The sequence below is a fragment of the Perca fluviatilis genome, chromosome 23 (genome assembly GCF_010015445.1).
Source record: "Perca fluviatilis chromosome 23, GENO_Pfluv_1.0, whole genome shotgun sequence".
In the NCBI taxonomy this organism is placed as follows: domain Eukaryota; kingdom Metazoa; phylum Chordata; class Actinopteri; order Perciformes; family Percidae; genus Perca; species Perca fluviatilis.
Window position 1 is genome coordinate 12,454,277 of NC_053134.1, and position 24,399 is coordinate 12,478,675.

The 24,399-nt window shown below is 40.3% G+C and overlaps 1 protein-coding gene across 1 annotated transcript in view; it reads right to left on the reverse strand.

Annotated features, from left to right (window-relative positions):
* The window catches only part of exoc4 (exocyst complex component 4), a 120,768-nt gene that overhangs the window by 20,381 nt on the left and 75,988 nt on the right, over window positions 1-24,399 (reverse strand). Inside the window, exons 13-16 of the mRNA XM_039791391.1 lie at window positions 23,709-23,825; window positions 9,990-10,126; window positions 8,090-8,245; window positions 6,200-6,378 (exon numbers count right to left, since the gene is read on the reverse strand). Coding sequence (XP_039647325.1) covers window positions 6,200-6,378; window positions 8,090-8,245; window positions 9,990-10,126; window positions 23,709-23,825 — 589 coding nt within the window. The remainder of the gene's footprint in view (window positions 1-6,199; window positions 6,379-8,089; window positions 8,246-9,989; window positions 10,127-23,708; window positions 23,826-24,399) is intronic.

Consider the following 24,399-nt stretch of genomic DNA (forward strand, 5'->3'; position numbering starts at 1 on the left):
ATCTACTCTAGTACCTCCTCAACTGGCAGAAAACTGTTGCCAAGGATTAGATCTTTAGGTTGGCAATATCAATATTAATCTGGCTAAATGAGCCACAGGAATGACAAACAAGACTGGTCTTAACAGAAAAAATCCACAATGATTTCTCAAGGGAGCGGAGCATAATGACATTAATGGACTTCATTTGATTGTATTTAGCGGATGTTGTTTTATTCTCCCTAGTCATCTTATCAGATCATTAATATGTACAGAATGCAGCACGGAAACACAATACTGCCACTCAAACTAAGAGCCACAATTACAAGAATATTACCTATGCAGTTAAGGAACCTGAAAGCTGCATTAGAAGATCTATGATTTTATCGATGTGTATTGACAGCAAACGAATAGTAACGTCATCAAGCGTTTGGTGCAGCTAGAAGTGCCCTGACTGTATATACTGATATAAAACTGTCATTTTTTAGATTCCATAAAGTCTTACTTAAGCACCTGACAAAAGGCACATGTATGGTTGTCTAATAAAGATCATTTGGCTCTCAGTATGTCTTTCCTTCTCTTAGCTCTTAGCCTAGTTGTTTTGTTGTGTGTGCATGTGTGTGCATGCGTGAGAGAGAGAGAGAGAGAGAGAGAGAGAGAGAGAGAGAGCGAGAGAGAGAGAGAATTTCACCTGTTCCGAATGTGGGAGTGTTATCCCTCCAAAAGTGTGTGTATGTGCACATAAGCGAGTGTGTGAATGTGACTCGAAGGCTTCCGTTTCCTCTCATGTGCATTACACTCACTCACTCTCTCACTTTGGCAGCAGAAAGGAAGAAAAAAAAAGGGCTCAACATGGCACACACTGCTGGAGGTATCTCCAGGGGGTGTTCGTGAAACACACGCACATGCCCAAAAACATGCACGCACAGACACACAGAATCACAGATTCCTGCCGTCACCCCAGCCTACGCTGCTCTGATGATGCGACAGTGGCATCACAGCATGGGGGGCACCATTAGAGTCAGGGACAGACGGGCAATAAGAGACATATCATTGGTCCTGACTGACAACTTTCTTGCTCTTTTTTATTTCTTCTCTGCTGATATAATGTTAGGATATGTATGTGCGTGTTGTGTATCTATTTATGCGCCCATATGTTGGTATGCACGTGTGTGTGCGTGTGTGTGCGTGTGTGTGCGTGTGTGTGCGCGCGCACTGTGCTTATCCAATTATTTTCGAATCTCATCTAAGAGAAGCGTCTGTTGTTTGCCATCTGCAGAAGATGAGGGTGGCAGACATTAAGGGAGAACATCAGTAATAAAATTCACATTCTTCACATTCTTACACACATAAATACACGGACAGTTCAAATTAACACAAAACCAATTGTGCACTCTTTGACCTGTGTGCCATTAAGGGGATAAACAGCACATTAGGGTTCAAGAAAACAATGTGACATGACATTTTCTGCGGCACTGACAAATAGAGATGCTAATACATTTGATATAAATCATGATCGGTTTTGTTTAAAAAGTACAACACGCCCTACCTCTCAACAGAAAAGACAAAAGAAGAGAAAATAGAGAAAGATAAGCAAAGGACAGTATCCTGCAGGGGTGGAATGATGAATGATTCATAAATGACTGAGTAAGAGCGGAGGGGAGTCATTAATTATTTTGCTGCCTCTGGTAGAGGATGAACATCTTTACATGGGGATTTGAACTTCTGTCCAGAGAGAATGGGGGGGGATAAAAATTGAGAAAGCGATTGACAGTTTTTGATATCTGAAGACCCCAAATTGCTTAATGATCCCTTATGATGAGAGATACTCAAAACATGCTAGACATTTTGGACAAAAACGGAGAAACCCACATGCATTAAACAAAAAAATAATATTTTGACTACTGAAAAAAAACTACACCATCATCTCCCACTGCAACTTGTCCCCCAGGCCTCTGCAGTGAATAAGAATGAGTTCTTAGTCAACTTGCTATGTTAAATGGAGTAAAAAAAAAAAACATTGCTGAAGGGAAGGACCTACACTTAACATAGTCAAGGTTAAAAAAAGTGTATTTCATAAGTCCTCCGCATACAGCAGAGCAACCACTGTAGAGAGAAGGAACTTATTCCCACAAGGACTCACGGTTATTGTCCAGAAACCCTGCAGCACAGATTTGAGGCCTTGAACACAAACACGTACATTTGAAAACAAGCACATTTTAAGTGTTGGTCGGCAGCAACAGTCTGCAAAAAAAGACTGTCCACCAGACAGCTCTTCACATTGTTCATGATCTCCTGTTTGCAAGTCCATGTTCAGTAAACAAAGATCCAACAAGGCTGCCACACACAGTGGCAAATGTTATTAAAAATGTCTTAAATTAATATACACACACAGTAGTCAACAACAACAACAACAACAAAAGGCTGGCTTGCTAACATTCCTCTACATGCGTATGTGTGTGTTTGTGGTGTTGGGCAAGTATTGTCAGAGTGGATTAGAAGTCCAGTGCTGCGACCATATGGGTGATAAGACCCTTTCTGCAGCCACCTTCACGGCAAATCACCATCAGTGGTCTGTCTGCACACACACACACACACACACACACAGAGTCCTCATTAACCATGTAACACGCACACACACACACGCACGCACGCACGCACACACACACACACACACACACACACACACACACACACACACACACACACACACACACACACACACACACACACACACACACACACACACACACACACACACACACACACACACACACACACACATGCTCTTCAGACATTCTTAACAATCTGACCCAGATATCTACACATAAAGCTGCATGTGCACACAAACTTAAATGTAGTTTTCATACTTTAGAGCATAACAAGGTGTGTACAGTAACTACATATCCAGAAGGATTTAATCATACTGGAAGGTGACCAAACCAAACAGACACTGAAGAGATTACTGACCCAGCCATGGACTTAATCTACCAGACCCTTTACCACTTGAAAGAAAAAGGAGACCAATGTTCACACTACCAGGATGAGGCAGAAGGAAGGATACAGTAGAGGGAAGAAAGAAAAGAAAGAATGACGCAAGAAAGTTAGAAAGAGGAATGAAAGAAAGAAAAAGCAAAAAGAGAGAGAGGAAAATGAGTTGTTCATACCTGACTGCATCTGTAATATAAAATCCAATTTGGAGAGGCATAGACGTGAGGCGAAGGGGTGGAGGACGAGATAAGGTGGGGTCCTTTTTTCCTGCCGTAGCCTTGTCCCATCTTACACAGTGCATGCTTATGTACACACACAAATGCGCATGCACACACACACACACACACACACACGAGCGCGTAGTCCGTCATCAACTCGGCAAACACTAAATAATGAACAGTACGGAGGCTGTCCCAGCATGATAAGTGACTGCCCTATCCTTCCCATTAGTGCCACCCGCTAGAAGTAATGATAATTATGTCACGTCCCTTCGCGTACTTTTATTGAATTCTTATCTATGAATAAACGAAGAAAGCTAGCGTCAGAGTGAGAGGGAAGGGAAGAGTTTAAAAAGAGATAGTGGCAAAGTCAAGCTCAAATAAGAATATCTGAAAATTCTCATTTAATTATTTTACGTCTGAAAGAAAAGCTGCGATATGGAACAGCAAAATAGTGCAAGTTCAATGAGCAATCAGAGGTCTGACGCTAGGGACTTGTGACCATCACTGATAAGGCTTGAAGCCCTCTCTCTATCCCTCTAGGAAAGGAGCATAATTTACCAGAGCTCTGCCAAAAGACCACGATACTGCAGTGAACTACGTTTCTCCAGAGTACTGTAACACAATAACTACAGAGGTGAATGAAAGAGCTGTATGAATATAGGTGACTTAACATGACCGAAAAAATGAAGCTTGACATCTGTTTATGTTGTAAGAATTTCGGTGAAAAGCCTTTATACTGCACATCTATACTCAATATACTAGATTCATACTACAAGTTACAGTACAAAAACAACTATACTGTAACAGTAATAACTCCTTGATTGCCATCATATGATGTTAATAAAAAGATATGGACTTAAAGGAGAATATTACAAGATGCTAGAATCTCTATTAAGAGATTAAAAGTGTTCTTGAAGTGATAATGAGGATAAAAACATCACTGTTAATGATAAGTGATTAACAAGACCTACATAAAGACAATGTGTTGGATAGAAGGATAGAAACACACACACACACACACACACACACACACACACACACACGGGAATGTATGACATGCTTTTGAGAGTCCTGATTAGGGTAGGCATTTATGCGCACACATTCACAGAGGCAGAGCCAAGGATAATGAGTGTGTGTGTGTATAAAGTGCTCTTTGACAACTCCAGTAGAGAAGGTAATGAGTGTGTGATAATACACTCAAACAAGAGCTTAATGAGGCACAGGTAAAAAGAAGTGTTGCTACAGAGGTACTGCAACTAAAGATGAGAAAACTCCATACACCACTGACTGTGACCCTCCATAAAGCATCCAGACAATGTTTTTTAATCTGCAGTGTATTCTGATCAATAACTGCTTAATGACCTGAGAGACTAGTAGCACTGTCTCCTGGAAAAAAAGGCCATGATGTAATATTGCTCTATACTGTAATACACCAGTCAGTAGAGGATGTATGGTGTCTCAGAGGCTTGTCCCCAGGTGCTTCCAGCTTCACTAAACCACCATACTTCTGAAATCTGTTGGATGTGATGTGAAAACACAAACATATACTTAGTATTTTCCCAACTAGTAACATTTTTGGCAGCCATGAAAACCTCTCTCTGTGCCAAAAGGGCAAAAACAATAAACTAAGGAAATAAAATGACAGGAAGGATAGTCTAATTTTTGTGCAATTCAACCATTCAACAAGCAGCAGCATTCATGTGTCCAAGACAATCATCAGTTCTTCAGTATGCTGAATAAAAAGCAACAGATGTCTGCGTTGGCGTCGGTGTGCCGGGTGCAGGTGCATAAATGTACTGCATATGTCAATGTTTGTGCCAAAAATATCTCAAAGTTTTGCTTCATTTAATTTCATCAACAGAGTAACACCTTCAGATATATCCAGTTAGAAGGAACAGGGTGTTTGGGTAAATTGAGGAGAATCCATTTGGTTAGGTGATAAATATCAGCATACAGTCTTTCAATCACTTTGCACATACAATCTAGTGATGTTACAGATTCTTGTCCGTATGCATAAATGAGACCTTAATTATGCAAAGAAGTATGAGTTCAGTATGAGTCTGTTTGTTGCCAAGATAACTAGGAGAGAAGGAGATGAGGTGAGGAGGTGATGTTCTTCATTAAAATTAAGCGTTTGCTACAATACCACTTGGTAACATTGTAACAATGGCAATATGACAAAGGCGTCAGTATACTTAATTAGAACTGCTTGCTGGATGGACGAACAGCTTCAGAAACCCTCTCCCCCCACACTTTTTTAACATCAGAATTGGGGCGTCTGTCAATTTCTGTAACTTTCTAAAAGTGACAGTCTGACATTAACACCCATATCACACAATGATTTTCCAGCTGTTCCGAGGTGAGAAAGTATGCAGGGTTTGAACCTCTCTCTCAGGGTCTCTTTTTTCATCTGTTACACAGATATTTAGGTCACTTTTTGTGTTTCTTTGTTACAACTGAATACCTTTCAGGAGAGATTGTCTGAAAGTGTGCACGATTTTCTCATATTTAAATGATTATCGTGTCTCGCCCTTCTCTATGATGGCTGGGGCTTTTGGATCCTTCTTTGAGTGTGGTCATCATGAACAGCTTTTACCCTCCGACGAGGAGGAACAACACGTTGTACAGATGAGTAGTTTTTAGCACAAACTTGCGCTTAGACATGAGTTTGCAATGATGTAAACGGACCGTGGGTCCCAACTTAATCGCACCGATGACTGGAGTTGTTCAAATACCATTGTTTCCTTCCTGATACCAGTGCGTTTAAAAAAAACTACTAAATAATAATAAAATATTATTATAATAATAATAATAAATAGAAACTACTTAAAATTAGATTTTTCTGGGCTAAATTGACGGTATAGGATCAGTGCACACACTTGCATACTTCTCGATACCAACATTTTAGGCAGTATCAGAGGCATTTCCGATACTGATATCGATATTGGAACAACTCTACTGACACCAATAAAAAACAGTGTCTACTTCCAAATAGTGCTTCCCTTACTCACTGGAGGTATGAGGCAGGTTAGTGAAGAAGGTCTTAAGGCGACCAGCAAGCCACTCCATGCTCTCATGAAGGTTGGCCAGAGCCTTCAGGTCACTGACGTCCCGCAAGATCTCATTTTGGGGGATTAACTTGTCTCCTAGGTTCCCAGTCAGCACCTCCGACTCCTTAGCAAAAGCCGCCCTGAAAGATGCAGAGAATGAAGGGTGTAAGAGTTTGTGTGGATAGAAGGATAGACACAATATATTGTTGGCAAAGAAAAACATAATTTGACCATCACTCAAACAGCAAACTCCCTTTATAAAAAATAACTGCAATCAAAAAGTACTAGGGAAAATATATTTCTGATGTCTATGAGGCATGACTATGAAAAACCCTATAATCAGTCTACAGTATAAGTTATTTGCAGAAAATTACCAGTTATTGGTTTGCTGGTTGGACTCATAATGCCGGCTCTGCAGAAGCAGTGAATGGCACACATAAATGCTATAATAGAAGCCAATTTTCATAAAATAAAACATAATGGATGGCTGAACAGAATGGATGTCCAAGTGTATGTGTTTTCTATTTATAAATTGTGTTCATACAGTTTGGGTGTGTTTGAAAATGGTTAAAATATTATAATAATCCAATGCTTAAATGCACAATTTTGTGGGACTGACTAGGGCTGTGACATTTACAATGATGCACAAATGTCCAAACTTGATAAATAGAAACAAGAGGGGCATGTTAGGAAGATAGGAACACAACAAAGTCGGACACAGTGTTAAGACAATTTTGTAGAAATAGTCACTTTAAAAGGAAGGAGTTGCGAAGTAGCTAAAAAGTCAGTGGGAGAGAAAAACAACAGGTGATGGAGACAATTTGGAAGTGGAAGACAAACAGATGGCAGAGATTTAAAAGGGTGGAAAAACAGAGACTCGGACATCAAAACCCCCTTTGACACTATATTTACAAGCGCTTGTGGTTTTGGAAGGATAATTGACTTTGGTGACTGGCAAGAAAGAAGGGGAGAGCGCGGGGAAGCTGGAGAACTAAATCTCAACACCACAGTGCTGCAAATACATGGCGTATGTGGACTCCAGAGTCACCAGGATGCCCACATGATCAACATCCTTTGAACAACAAATTGGTTAAAACAAAAACCCTAGACACACAACTACATATACTCTCACATATAGGCATGTGTAGCTTATAAATGAGGCTTAATCAACGTACAGGGCAAGTTGCAAGTTGTGCAGAAGCTAATGCCCCTTTCATAGTGATGAAAGCATCTCCGGCTCTCAAATCAAACAGCCTTATGGTCTCTTGCTATCTCTGAGCTCTCATAGTGTGTGTGTGTGTGTGTGTGTGTGTGTGTGTGTGTGTGTGTGTGTGTGTGTGTGTGTGTGTGTGTGTGTGTGTGTGTGTGAGAGAGAGGGAGGGCACATACAACAGATTGACTTTCTTGGCCACACACAACCAATTTATTTATTTACTTTACTATTCCGCTCCGATGAGCTCCAGTGTTCCCTGAAGAGTGCGCACATTCAAAGCCAATTTCGATAAGACTGCTGCTGCTGCCCCACCCAGTCTGCTCTCCTTATATTTTCCTATTTTGCTTCTCCCTCAGTTCCTTACTTCCTTCAGATAAAAGGTGTTTAAAAGAGCAATCATGACTTTTTTTATGGCTGCATCTTAGTCAACAACAGAAGGTTCAATAATATGTGAATAAAGGAGCAAAGACGGGAGGGAGGGATTATTTGCGCAATTGCTCAAGTGTGGTGGTGTATGTCTACTCTTCCTTGTTTGTGTGTGGAAAGTGTGCACCAGTGTGTGTACTGAGTATAGGTTCTTTATGATATGTGCACATTTATATGAACTAGTACATAATGTTCTCTGTGTGTATATGTACCGAGTAAAGTCCTCTTCATCCTCTCTCTTCTGTCGCGTCTGTCTGGGTTGGGCCATATTTGCCCAGTTAGGGAGCGACTGGAGCAGACGACTGATGTCCTCGTCTTTAGACCAGGAAGCACTGATGGTGAGCTTCTCCTCACACTGGACTACACCCCTGAGGACACACAAGACATCATGAAATGTAGACAAACTAAGGGAAGTTATAAAACATAACATATATGTATACTGTAGGGCTGGGCGATATGGAGAAAATCAAATATCTCGATATTTTTGACCAAATACCTCGATATCGATACCGCAACGATATTGTAGTGTTGACTATAATGGTGCTTTCACAAAATATTTACACAATGAGATTTTTGATAAATAATCATCAGTAATGTGGATATAATGACTAAGTGGGTAAAGGCAAATAATAGAACAGTTACAACAGTCTGGTAAGTTCAGAAAATGACATCACTTTACTGTAATATAGCCTTTAAAACCACACTTATGCCATATTACGATATTACTATTATATTATTATTATAAGACGATATTTAGTCTCATATCACGATATCGATATAATATCGATATATTGCCCAGTTCTAAAATATATATATATATATATATATATATATATATATATATATATATATATATATATATATATATATATATATATATATATATATATAATTTGTCTGTTGTACAAGTAGACAAAAATAATGACAGAAATAAGAAGAGGAAACTTGTTTTACTGGCTGAAATGTAGCATTGCTAAAATTCTACATGCTATTACTATTAATATATAACCGCTTGTTTAGTTTTATAGGTATCCGGTCATTAACTGGGGTGATGAGAAGATAGTAATTCTGACCTGTTGGTGGCGCTAGATGAAAGGTCAGGGAATTACAAAAGTTAATTTGAATACATTTCGGGGCATTTCAATAAAAGGTTAAGATATTAAAATGCTGCTCCAGAGCCATGTATCAAGTGTAGCTAAAAATTTGTTAAATGCAAAATAATGATAGTCATCCAGACAGACTAGTATCGTTAATGGTCAGGTAGTTGAACATGAGCATCTGTACTAACATGTACGGTAGTATTACAACAGTTCTGATTTGGCGTGAAGAGAAATTGGGGGAGCCTGCCAACATGTATTTGCTTTGTGTGCATAATATGTTGGAGAAACTGCTAGGTTCTGCAATTAATATCATACTAACACCTTGTACAAGAGACACAAGCACTCTGGGGTTTCTCACACACACACACGCACGCGACGCACGCACGCGCACGCGACGACACGCACGCACGCACGCACGCACGCACGCACGCACGCACACACACACTCGCTCGCACGCACACACGCTCTGAGGTTGACCCGTGACAGAGTCCATATGGACTCCCAGCAGTCTGTCAGTCCTTTTCCTGCTTCTCCTGGCCCGTTGAGCACTCCCTCTCACATCCCTCCATATTCTCTCTCCCCCCTCCCCTTTACATGGCCAGGTGTTATATGGTCCTAGGGGAGACGGATGGCCTTTCACAGCACAAATGTGTGTAAAAAGCAATACATACCAATTCAAAACTAATACCATATTCTAAAAAGTATTACACATTCAATGCTTCCTAAAAGCCCTTCCTAAAAATGCACACTAAGATTTCCCCATGATTTTCCACAAAAGCTTTGCAACCGAACCTAAACAACACAGATTTTTTCCTGCAGTTTATCAATCAAAATCCCAAAAGACACTGAAACCACAACAACTAGCGTCCTAAAAGGTATCAAAGAATGCTCCTTAATGAATTTGTTGATGCTGTTACAGATAACTATAATTCAAATACTACAAAGAAAATGTTAAAGTGGTTGTCATTGTCAGTTTCTATTGCAGCTGAGCTAGCCTCTTTCATTCTTTTACCTGTAGGCTGTGTTGCAGATGTCCTTGTACTCTTTGAGCTTGTCGCAGACCATCTCAAGGAACTGGTTGGAGTAGGCACTCAGGTCTTGCATTAGGCTCATTAGATCCTGGATGGACTTCTCCACTACCACCGTGCTCTGGAGGTAGAAACCGGAGGAGTGCAATGAGCATTTGGTTGATTTTTTATTTAGGTATGAAAATTTAGAATTTTCAAAGAGAGAAACAGACAAAGTAAGAGACATAAAAAAAAACTGAGGATTGTATGCAAATTCTCAGTCAGATCCAGTCTTCTGCAATGCCATATAACAGGATAGCTCCAACTTCACTTATCTATATGTCACCTGTGGCTGTACTGGTGACTGGTGCTGGAGAGCTTGTCAGAAGTTGTAACACTGTATTGCTGGAATGGATGATTCTTTGTGTGTAAGTGAATCAGTGTGAGTGCACATATTTGTGTGTGTTTTAAACTTCTGTGTGTGTTCTCAGGCTAAAAGTGTGTGTGCGCATTTGTCACAGTGCACCCATCACCAGGAGCACCGGCAGGGCTGTGACAGCAGCCATTACAGATTAGCCACTCCTGCGTGACTAATAGCTGGCCCGGGAACAGCAGAGCAGCTTCATATACCCAGAAACACACACACACACACACACACACACACACACACACACACACACACACACACACACACACACACAACACACACACACATACACACACACACACACACACACACACACACACACACACACACACACACACACAGAGAGAGTAAACTTCAAAACATACACCTTTGAGCAATTTAAGAGCTGTTAAATGAGATTACAACTCAGTAGGTAGTGTGCCTGCTCCTAGCACTTAACCAGTCTATCCTACAGTACATCTCCATTAATAGTGATAACTTTCTATTATAGTCTGGTGATAGCCTTGCCACTCACTCTGAAACCAGCTATGACTACGAAAAGCAGTACTGTGTGTGAAGCAGAGCAATCCCGCACAAAAATACACAGTGGATATAAAACATGTGATTTATATTCATCATTCATATATTCTTAATATTCATCTCACTATTATTCCATAGTAAACTTAATATAGAGTTCCATTGTTTAGACGTGAAATGGAAAAATTAACAGCTTTGTCAAAGGCAAATAAAAAAGAAATGATCTGTAGTAGGTGCAAACAACTGCAGGAGTAGAAGGTATTGGCAACTAGAGGCTAGTACTTTAGTGCTGCCTGCCAGAACCAAGCAGAAAACGGTGACAACCAGATCATCTTTTTTTTATGAGTTCCATAATATTCAAGGCCAGTAGTAGTAGCTGCCAAAGTGTCTGCAAATACTGTAGGGGGCAGTGGTGACTGTAATTGATCATCAAAAAATATGGAGACCCCTGATGTGATAGAATGATATTAATATTAATAGCTCTTACTGTGTTTCAGTTTCCCTCCCTCGCTCATTCTGTCACAAGCGCGCGCACACACACACACACACACACACACACACACACACACACACACACACACACACACACACACACACACACACACACACACACACACACACACACACACACACACACACAACTGAGGGAAGTAATGATCCATAGCAGTGCCCCTGCCCATGGAGAGCTAACCAAGACCTTGTCTCTGCCAAGGGAGCACCCTTTACTGTCCATGCCAGGAAGAAATACATAGGCCCTGCAGGAGGGCTAGCAGCTAGTGTAGCTCTAGCAGCAGCTACCGCCACACCTTAGTGTAGGTTGGGGATACTGTAAACCACTTAAATAACATGGTTAGAAAAAGCACCGGCAATGACGACACTGAACATTTCTGTTACCGTGACAAGGGTAATAATACAGTGATAATAATTTAACTTTAAAAAATAACTTTTTTTTAATCCCTAAAACGAAAATAAAAATTTTTCACTTGCCTACTCCAGGGAGGTCAGTTTGTCGGCTCAGCACCGCCAAGGCTGAAATGGATTCAGTGGGTGGCTCAGGGAAACTTTAGCATATAAAATAAATGTAAGGAAGTAATAAGTAAGTAAGTAAAATGTATTTATATAGCGCTTTTCACAGATAAAAAAAAATATCACAAAGTGCTATACATAAAACAAACAATATGACACATTAAAACAAACATGGAGTCCATTACAGTGCTGGACAGTTTTTATGAACCATTTGACTTTGCAAGACTTAGATTATTTAGATCATCAAAACGGATTAATTTAGAACGTACACAGCAACAATCCTCGGAAAACTGGACTTCTGTAACAGCAGAAATGATAAGGTTACATCAGAGTAGGCGGAAAGCGGAAGGTGAGGGACATCTGTCGAATCTTCCGGGTGGCACCGGAGCAATCCCCTAAAATGAATCGTCGTCGATATATAGACTACAGTATACAAAATCTTAAGTAAAAGAAAAGCAAGATTTGGAAATTTAGCGATAATAACAATATGCTATTGTCAAAAGGCGCATGTGTTGTCAGAATTATAACAGTGGCCCTCCATTCTTGCTGCCTCGACACTGACGACATTGAGCTCCATGCTGTAGCAGGCCCAGCCAGTGAATGGAGAAGAGTAAACAATGGATGCCCGATCCATTACTCCTGCTCTAACAAATGCTCTTGCGCTCAGGTCCCTTGTCTAATTCTGCTCATTTAACACAGCCATTTGTCTTAGGCAGCAGAAATCATTAAAAAGTAATCAAGGGACAGATTGAGAAAGGGAGGGCTGAGAGAGAGTGAGGGAGAGTGGTAGAGAGAGAGCCTGTTCCGCTACATCTCCTCTATCTTACTTGAACGTTACATGGGAGACAACATCCACTGTGGAGGCTTCTCTGTCTTTGTCTAGCTTACTCTCTCCCTATCTCTTTCATGTTTCACGCTAAAAGGCCAACACTCTGCACTACCATGTGAAAACAGCCATATTTCTCTTGTAATTCTACTTCACAGTATTGCATTCGCCCTGAAACTGAGCTTGGTTGCACTTTGATTCCACTCTTTTACAATATTACAACGTAAAAGCATGGGCGCCAGAGAAAATTAGACTTGCGCCTTGCAAATGGATCTTAAAATTTTCTGGGGTAAACTGCTGTTGTTTAGAGTGAAATGAAGGCCATGGCCATAGTGGTCTAATGACAGCAACAAGACAGTCCTAGCACTCAGAGTGGCGCCTCAGCGAAAAAGCTGCTAATGCATGGTCATCACTATGGAAACCACACTGCGCTAGTGTTAAGACTAGTTATTTCCTTTGATGGAATGAGTAAAAGGCAAAATGCAGGGAATGGCATGTATACAGTATGGGTGCAGGGATGTAAATCGCTAAACTCCTGTGTTGCTGTATTCTGCTCGCCAAATGGGAAGTGTTATCCTGAGATATGAAGGAAGGTACAAAAAGAAAGTACATTTTATTTACTCAAGCTCACTTGCACTACCTAAGAGCATGTTGTGTGTGAATGGCAGTTTGTTTCATGGGGTTTCTGTGATGCGTTATTTAAGCTGTTGAAGTGGAGTAGGGACTTGAGGGCTTCAGGTTTGAACCGGAAACGGATCGTTGGGTTTTCCCCATTAAAATAGAGGGGTGCCTCTCAAGGTTGCCCGGGGGTCAGAGTGTTTAACCCCATGCTCTTTGCCATTTCACTCACACCCTGACCTCAAACTGCTGACTCGTGTAATGTCTATGCCATGCCATTCACATGTCTGACCAAGGGTTGCCAAAATAATCCATACTCAGCCGTGCGTATACACAACTGCACACACCCGCACGAACAAGAACACATGCAAAGATAACCTCTGTCTCTCCCCTTTCTCTCTAACACACACACACACACACACACACACACACACACACACACACACACACACACACACACACACACACACACACACACACACAGCCCCTCTCCTGGGTAAAGGGGGAGCTGGGCATGAGTGGGACATTGTCTTGACAGATCATTCATCAATGTCAGAGACAAGAAACACTCACAAGACTCCCCTGACACACACCGGACGGCCCCCATGCTTGTGCCTGTTCAACCACAACACATGTTTCTTTGTATGTGCAGGCAGTGTGATTTTTTTTCCCACTGAAGTGTGTATAATGTCACCAAAACAAAAAGCTAGATGAATCCACTAAACTTTCTTATTTGACTTTTAATTTTTTGCAACTTTCAAGATTTGGACTGCGTTCCTCTGGACATTTAAATTAAAGTTTTCATAACAACACTCAAAGAACTGTTCAACATCCATTGTTTATTTGTACGCAGATTTGCATTCTTTTTTTTTATTAATATTTTTGACAGACAGTACAACCTATGTCACCATCACAACTAACAAGACATCTATATCATCCACTGTCCCATTGTATGAATACAGAAAGAAGAAAAAAAGGAAACTTCATCATGTGCCTTACATTACAATACATTATTCTACCAGTCAAAAGCTACATTGGATTGGATCATAACCGGTGCCTTATATTCTGACAGACAACCCCTCTATTGCCATCAGGAAGAAGCCACAGACTTAATTAAAGATATCCTCTCTCCCCATTACTCTGTAAGTGACTCGCTCATACGCAGCTATTTTTGTCATTTGTTCAGTCCATTCCCTAAAACAGCACAGAGTAGATGATTTCCAGTGCCTCAGAATTATTCTACATCCTGTTGTAGTAGCCAGACGTATCCATAGTCTTTGTCTTCCGGTCAGAGTGTTATTGTCTGGCAGCAGACCCAGAATACACACAGCTGGGGTCTTGGTGAGTTGTAATCCAAATAGATCATTCAAGAGGGTAACAACCCTATCCCACAAATGTGCATTTTTTTCACAAGAATACAACATGTGTACCAGAGTACCCACTTCCTTCTCACACCTCCAACATGTGTTACTGTCCTTAAGTTTCAGTTTGGCCATTTTACTGGGGGTCCAGTGGTTTCTGTTAAGTAATTTGTACTGAATAAGCTGAGATTGCGCTTCACGAGAACAGTGCCAGGACGCAACCAGCTTCATCCATCTATCAGCTGAGATCTGCTCGCCCACATCTTTCTCCCAGCACAATCTCAAGCCCTCCATGTGGGGTGGAAGAGCCTCCCTAAAAATCTCATAAAATTTAGAGGCTCCACATTTTTTATATTTAGTTACCTGGACTAACTCCTAAATCCTGGTCACAGGGCCAGGGTTCTTCCCCCGAGTAGCTTTAATGCAGTGCCCAATTTGTAGAAATTTCCAGAAGTCCTCTTGTGTAAGGTTATATTCTTGCTTAATTTCATCAAATGACCTTAATCCGCAGATTTGCATTCTAACACACAGACATCAGTTCTTCCCTGGAAATCACCAATAAAGAGCTGTCACCTCTTATCAAGTACAAGTAATCATCCCTCTGATGGACTGGCTGCAATAAATTATAACCTGCATATGTAGTCATATAGCAAACCCATCATTTTAATCAGTTTGGGGGTCAAATCTGAGGTATGCAAATTTAATCCTAGATGTCACTGTAGCTGGACAAGAAATAATGATGTACACGTTGACTTAGCTTCAATGTTCCCAGTATGGCATTGAAACAAATCACTATGAAGTAAAGAGACCTATACATAGCTTCTGGAGGGACAAAATTGAGTTATTATAGGAACACATCTTTTCTTTTACATCCCCCATTATCACTTCTCAGTTCTCCACAAAGCTTAATGCAGTGTTTGTAAAGTGTTGTAATTGAGAGATGAGGAGCAATATCACACTTGGCTGATTACAGATGGGCTTCCATATTACACACACCCTATTCACACCCACACAAAAAAAAAAAAAAATGCAGGGTGGAATATGGAGCTTCTCCATGTGCTAATCCTAGGAATCACCCAAGAGTTCAGATTTGATTCAATACAGGAACCTAAAAGGCAATTGTATTAATCATTCCATGGTCCTATGTGCTTCTGGTGGATGTAAGAGAAATGTCTTTGCCATTTCATATATTTATTCATCACTTGTTATCATCAATTATTCAGAATTATTAATCACACAAACTGAGTTAGGCCATCACTGGTTTGTGTGAGTGAATACAAGTCTGTATAAGATATGAAAGAGAAATTATAATTCAGTTTAATGCGTTGTGTGAGGGGGGTATGTTCCTCTCTGTGTCCCATTAGAGCCCATAAAGAGCTACTGTATCGGTGCACGTCATGCACATACACAGACACATGTGCACAGACAGAAACACACCAGGCGTGTGCTCCCAGCAACACAAAGCTTGTCATTTGCAAATTCAGGGCATTAACTTGCTTCTTAAAATTCAAGCTGCAACTTTTATCAGGTGCCCACAGCCAAAACCTTCCTTCCTACATTCTTCCAAACCAAAGGGCATGTTTGTGGTAGAGCTGACATTTCAACTTCTCTCTCTCTCTCTCTCTCTCTCTAACTCACTCAATCCAAAGGCAAAGATTATGTCTTGTTACACACAGAAACTCTGTCAGGGGTAGCACTGCATGGTGTGAACCTGTACTACCTTAGGCTGCAGTTGGTGAGGCTGTTTTCTATACTTGTTTAAATGCTTCCTCTTTCACTACACATAAGACAATCACACACACACACACACACACATATACACACACACACACACACATACATATACACATATATACACACACATATACATATATATATATATATGTATGTGTGTATGTGTGTATATGTGTATATATATATATATATATATATATATATATATATATATATATATACACACATACATACATACATACACACACACACACACACATTTACATACACACACATATACACATATATATATACACATATACATATATATACACATATATATATATATATATATATATATATATATACATATATATAGTTGGTGGAGGTTGGAGGCCCAGGGCAGCTGGGCGCAAGCCTCAGGAGTGTATGTGTTTGGTGTGAGATAACCAGACGAATGTGGGTGGTGTGGGGATTGTTACACCTTGAGCGGTGAGAAAAAAGGCAGAAGAGAAAAAAGGCTTTGAGGTGAGCTACACTCAACAACTGTCTCGGAATTTATCAGGATTTTAGTCCATTTAGTAGAAAAAAAAGTGACTTCTTCTACAATATTGTACCAGAGCAAATAGCTTGTCAAAAAAGATCATTCCATATTGTAGTGCGTAACATATGGTGTTGTATGTATTATTCAAAGATTTGCTCTTGTAAACTTCCTACAGATGTAAAGATAAATCATCAAAGAAACCATTGAAACTGGACCAATCTACTGCTCAATAAGAAAAAGTTAATAAATTACTCTATATTACTATATAACTCTCCAGTTAATTGACTAAGAATGGACAGTCAGACAGAGAAGCTAGCACAAGATGATGCACATGTACTTAAGAGTTCTTTAGAGATCTAATTGAATTCTAATTAAATGAATCAACATTTCTCATGTGATGGGACATAATATGGCAAAGGTAGGATTTAAATAGCCTCCAACCTTTAGTACCTTTCAAAAACAACACTGACTACAATTTAAAGTCAAAAGTAGCATTTACCATTTGTAGCAAAAAGTTAATTGTATGAGTGTGCACCAAAACAATGTGTAGTGTAACTATAAGACTTTCCTTTTAAAGTAACTATAAGACTTTCCTTTTAAAGAGCCTGGATGCTCTTTAGATTATAGATTACAATTATAATAATAACAATGAATCAAACAAAAAAAACATTAATTTCATCCCGCAACAACCTCTTATTGACCTTTGAAGAACATGAGATGGATCTGACCAGTTTGAGATACTAAACATCATCGCAGTTTAAGTAAGGCCAAGATGAGAACATATAATCAAAACCACCTGTAAACCACCATATTGCTTTAGTGATTACAACTTTCTCTCTCTTAGTAGTGAAGGAAACGGAGATTGGAGGGACTCATTTCAAGTGAAGCCAAAATTGGTGCGAGTAAAAGTGGTATTTTTTTATTGAGTTGCCTCATTCCTTGATAATTCCTAACGGCTGTAAAATTGTCGACTGGATGCTTAGGAACAAACCATGTCATGACAGATATGTAGTAGAGAGCTCCAGAAAACATTTGGACTAAATGGAAAAGCATTTAGATTATTTATTTTACGGTTAACAGGCCTATTTTGGCAGAATTAAAACGGGCGTTGTGCAGTTTGGCTGAGATTCCGATTTCTTACGAATAAACATGGGAATAGCTTTTGTTCCTGGTAGTGTCTGTGCTGTGTGTCTATCTGTGTGTGGGTAGTGAATAAGTGTGCATGTGTGTATACAAACCACCCTAATACCCTCTTTCCTCCCTTCTTCTACTCCCATTTTTGTCCCAATCACAGGGCACGGCTGATGCAGCTAACAGGTGTATTGTGTTGTGATTGCTGTCTGTTGATGGGAGCAGAGTGCTGAGAGTCTCCTTAATAAAGAGAGAACACACACACACACACACACATGCACACGCACACACCCAATATGCTCTAATCTACACTGTGTGTGTAAGTGCATGCGTGTGATGGTGGGGTGTTTGTGGGGGCAGCAGGGAGCCAATCAACAGGAAGCGATCAGACCCCCGCAAATAAACATTGCCTACACACATCATCACAAATAAAAAGGTCAGTGTCATTACAGTTTCTGGAAGTGGATGGCCAAGTGTGTGTGCATGCACAAGTAACGCATGTGTATGTGTGTACGCCTATTTCCACCCTCCTCTCTCACAAAGCTACATATGAATATGAAATTTAAAAGGTCAACATCATTAGCAGGCCATTGGCAGCTAATCGTATCTGCAATACAGTCAGCGTTCTGGCAGCTGAAGGAGAGTGAATGATACCAGTCTTTATGAGGCTACAGAACAAGTTTTGTCTACATACGAACACCCCAAAACAGGCAAATACATGCACGTATGAAATAATGAATGCAGGGACACTTACTGCACACACACTTACAAAAGTAGTCTAGTTAGCGGCTATTGTTTGGAGAAACTGGGGGGATGAGGCTGAATGATACTGGAAAGAGAGGACTAATGTGTGTGTGATGTAATTATGGCTCTGGTGTGGTCTTGGCTGATGAAGTAAACAAGCAGGACACAAAGAATCCATCCGCAGTAATGGACCCCCCTTTACAAATACAAGCGCACCGTACCGGTGCATGTAGGTAGCTCGATATCGCTATCATCTGGACAGAGAAATTAGGTTGCCTATTGTTTTGGTGAGTTTGTCTCATTGTGCTTGTGTGAAACTGCATGTGCACATTGTGTGTATGCTTGTATGTTAGTGTGTCACAAAGTGAGCCTGTAAAGGGGACATCAGGGGTTTCCACCAAGATTAATGGAGCCAATCTCCAAAGCTATCCAGCAGAGTGACCATACCCTCCCTATCCCACTTTTGTCTTCTATTCTTTTCCCGTTCCCCCCTCTGCCGTTTTCCCTCTGATCTAACTCTAATTAAATGAATCAATCAGTGGCAACTGAAAGCTGGACAGATAGCATTGCACTGCTAGAGCTGCCAGCGTATACATTGTTGTGCTACTACTGTATACTGCTGGAGTCTAGCCCATTAAGAAAAACAAGAATAAAATGGGCATAACTATGGTCACAATAGATTAAAGGAAGGAAAAAAAACTGAAAGAAACATAAAGAAGACAGAGATTCCTGGCTTGGTTGCCTTTCTACTTTCTTAAACACCACTGCTCCTCTGTCAGCCCAGGCTATGTTATCACACAGACACATGAATCGACGTTAACCTTTCCCACTGAACTATATACTGTCCCAGTCAGCCCTTATCTCATGCTCCTAGTGGACAATATATAGCCAGTGTCATGCTCATAATCATATAATTATATCAAAATGCCAGATTCAACACCGCTGTGGCATAGTGATAGGCAAATAATTGCCCATATCGATATTATTTATTGACCTATGCCCAGACTGCATGGGTATTGCTTATTATGGACTAAACCTGGGCATGATATTCACCTTGACCCCTGTGCAGTATTTCCACAAAGTCACATTTCTACTGGTGAGATATCACTTACAAAGGGTCAAAGAATTCATATAGCATAAATGTATTTAATAATATGGGTCCACTCCAAAAGTTAATGCTATGGAAATGCATTTATAAATATTCTCTTCATGGTGCAAGAGGGTAGCAAAAATAGACCAGTGTTAAAACTATCGCATAGCATACAGCAGAGGGTCAGAAAATAATATAAACTTTATGTAGATATACATACATGTAAAAGCTGTGTATCCATGAGTCTTTCTATCTATGTGCACTGGCATATATGCATGTGCGCCATTACATTTCTGCTTGGCTCCAAACTCCTCAGCTCTATTCCAGAACATACAAACCACACATGCTGAACGCTAAAGTCTTCCTCCAATTCGTCGAACTATTGCACACATCAGTAGTGTGTGCTTCAGTGGTTGCAGAGAGCAGATGTGCCTATCAAATGTGTTCCCCTATGGTTTTCCGTATATGGCGCCAGCCAAGGTGTATGAGAGACTGTGTTTAATGTGGTGTGGCAATATTGAGCTCTCTCCCGCTCGTCAACAACGGTAGCTCTGATGCCAGCAGTGTGTGTCTCCGTCTGATAACACCTGGCACAGAAAGTATCATGGCACTTAAAGGGAGCACATACAGTAAATGTGCACACGAACATGCTCACACTCAAAATCCTGCATTGATTTGTGGACGTAAAGACACACAGTCACGCACAACCACATCTGCTCCATTATTGGAAACTCTAGCAACCATTATATAGTACTGTCACTATAATTTAATTATCCATTGCAGTCACAGAGTTGGTAGATTCACCACCTGGCCAGTTAGAATTTCCTGACATGCAAAACCCCCCATTTAAATGCCTACTTTTAGAATACTTTAATTCTCTATGTAGATTTATTTTAAGGTGTCCAAACAGAACTCACCATTGTTTAATGTATGAATCACTTAACTGGCTACAGCCTAAATCTAGAAGGCAATTTCACTGGGTTAAGTTCATCTTTACATGTATTTATTTCAAATGTCCTTCCTACTTAACAGTTTTTGGTTCCATGTAGAGTCCCATATCCACTGACACCGAAATATGCAATATCCCTTTTTCTTTGTTCCCCCAATTCTCAAAGAAGTTGGGCGCAGATCATTCAAATAAGAAGCTCCCTCCGATTGGAATTATCTTCTTGTTTCTTGGAGGTCTATCACCACTTACGGCTGCTTCAGGACATCTTTATTTTCTCATCTTAAATCTTAAATTATTTTTTTTATGTTAGTTTATTTTTGCTGAAGACAAACTGCTTCAATTGTTCTTTATTTTGGTGGAATTGATTTATTACCCGGGTTATTATTGTATCTAATTTCTTTTTTGTATATAAGTTGGGGGTGTGGGTGAAAGAGGGTGAGAGAGCTGTCTGTATCTGTGTAGTTGTAGTTTACGTTTGTTATGTAATGCTGTTCTGTCTGTATGCGTTTATAATTATGTATTTGTGTTTATAGGACCCCCTCGAAAATGAGATGCTACATATCAAGGGGCTATCCTTCCAATAAATTCCAATTCAAACTTTAGTTTATACTTTTAGGTTGAAAAGGTGTCAACCCCCGTTATCAAAAGCTCTCATGACAACTAAATGAATAAAAACTACACACTGAGGAAGAGGGATGTCTGTCATAACAGCGACACTGTGGATGAAGGCAATCAAAGAAAACAGTGGGAAGGCTCTAAATTGGAGACCCAAAACACAAACAAATGCCATCCTAACACTAGAATGTGAATGGCAGAAGAAGAAGAGCGCAAGGCTCTTTTATTTAGCCCAATTAAAAAAGGCAAAAAGCCCAAACAAAAGGAGTGTTTTATTACACTCCCCAATATCAGCAGTAAGGCTCATTAGCCACAGCAGCATAATTAGCAAGATGCTGCACTGCTCGTTAAGGAGGGGCCCAGGCCGTAAACAAACCCTGCTGAACTCCAAACGCCCACGGTCTCCCTCTCTGTAATGATCTGCCACCGCTGTTCCCTCCCTGTGAGAGAACCAGGCGCACAGACAGGAAGGCTCTGACAGAAATAAAACACACAGCAACACGCACGCACACACACACACACACACACACACACACACACACACACACACACACACACACACACACACACACACACACACACACACACACAAAAAAACACACACACACAGCAACAAAAACAACACACACACACACACACACACACACACACCCACCCCCACAGGTCTGCTACACCAACACCCACAGCACAGACAAACTACCGCTCTGGGTAACTGTCTTTCTTGACAACTGCATGGACAAACACACACACATCACACACAGTCAAGTCAAAAAAATATGTGTGCATGAGAAACGTACATTTTTACAATATTCTAGACAAAGAGAGCCATACTCCTCCGAAAATTCTGAATATTTGACAGCTGACATGTAGAAAATCATGCCAACTGTCTGGATCTTGACTTTGGCACGGCTGTAATCTTCAACCTGCCATGAGCCTGAGTTGAATAAGAAAGGCTGCCAAAATAAGCAAGATGAGCCTGTGGTTAAATGTGGTGCAGTCAATGAGGCATTCAATTCAGTTCATTTTTGGGTTCAGTTTATAGAAAGTTGGTGGAGTTTATAGCTAAGTTTAACAGTTTTTATTTGGACTGTTTCTTAAGACAGATTTTTTTAAATGTAATTATGTGCAGCACATTCAATTTTATTCACCTCTGTTGTATTGTGGTGGCAGCACATATTTGAGAGGTGGTTATCTGAAAACATCAGCAAACAAAAAACTAAATCTGCTTTGTATATTGTATACCAGTAGAAGGGAGGAAATATGTTTTGTATGTAGTTGTATGTCAACTGACCATTTTCAAGGGAAATAATGATTCTCACATAGACACATACACAGCCAAATATATTCTTGCAGCGTGTAGAAAGACATCTCTAAAATAAGCACAAGCACAGCAAAGCAACGCTCACAAGTCATGCTGTGTGTGTCACGAGTAAGCCAAAACTCTATACTTCTCAGGGTAGGTCAGCTATCATAATCACATACTTGCTTTCTGTAGAAAATGGCCCTGGGACACAGAGAATGTTGGATACAAGTATGTGTACGTATGTGAAGTTATATAACCACCAGTTAGCTTCAGCTACAAACTCAAAGATCAAGCACTATTTTAGCCACAATTATGATTCTGTGAGATTGGTGGCAGGGTGGGCATAGAGCAATGACTCTAATGGTCATAGAGCAAAAGCAGAGGGCGAAAGTGTGTTTTTGTGTCTGCCTGCCCCTGAACCAATTGAGAGCACAGAAAACTGCAAGGTAAGTGTACTCAAGAGAGCCCTCCTCAATTGAACAGAGGTACAAAGGGGAAATGGTGCAGAACAAACAGGCAGTGTGGTTTTAAGCCTCTCTAACTGCTCACATGTGGGTATGCTACACACTTACAGTATGCTATCATGTGCAGAACTTGTGTCACCAAAAGTCAAAGGTTGTTTACAGTTTGAACTGTCAATTACATTTGTACAATCAATGTACAATCCAAAATAAATATGTGAAGCTTCTGGGGTCCAGTTTTTATTGAGTAGTCTCTTGATTAAACTGGGGTAAATGGTCAATTTGTGGTGTTGATTTGAACTGCCTTACTGTATATTGTACAGATGTTCATTATAATTAATTTCCCCCATGTAAGTATATATTTGGTGTCTTGAGTTTGTGTATGCTGGATGTTCCTCACCTGCAGCAGGGGTCTCTGGACGCCCAGCACCTTCATGGTATCAGCGCTGGCAAGGATCTTCAAGGGGTCAGCTGCCTTGCTCACTGCCTCAATTTCCTTGTTGATCTCCGTACGCACCTAATTATTCAGTGACAAAGGTTTACATTATATGGGTCATTTTAAATGGAATAAAGCTAGAGTAATGAAGAAACTTAACTTTTGTGTTCAAAAACATCTGCTTGTATTTTGTTATTTTTCTACGTGTTTTTTAGTTTTGATTTGACATTTCCAGAAGGTGAAGATGACGTTCCCATCAGTGTAAACAAATGTCACTGTAATTCAAAGCAGTTTTTAATATTTCATAGAAAAACAATGCTCGGCTCCAGATGGCCTTCTGGGTAGCCACTTAATGGTTGAAATTTCTTGATAAACCCTTAGGGCCAAAGTCTGAGGGTGTATTATGTAGCATTTACATTTATTTGACTAAAGCAGCTTTAAAACCAAACCAACAACACATGAGAAGATGCAGAGGTGTTGTTATGCAGGAATCTCTTTTTATGTTTCTATGAACCAGCACACAGGAAGCAAACCACCAGCTTGGGAATTAAAGTGTAGTTGGGTTTAAGTATTATAAGGATTAAGTAGTACAATGACCCCCCAGCACTAAGCCATTGTGTTATCTAGCTTTATCAATTTTGAGAAGGCCAACTGA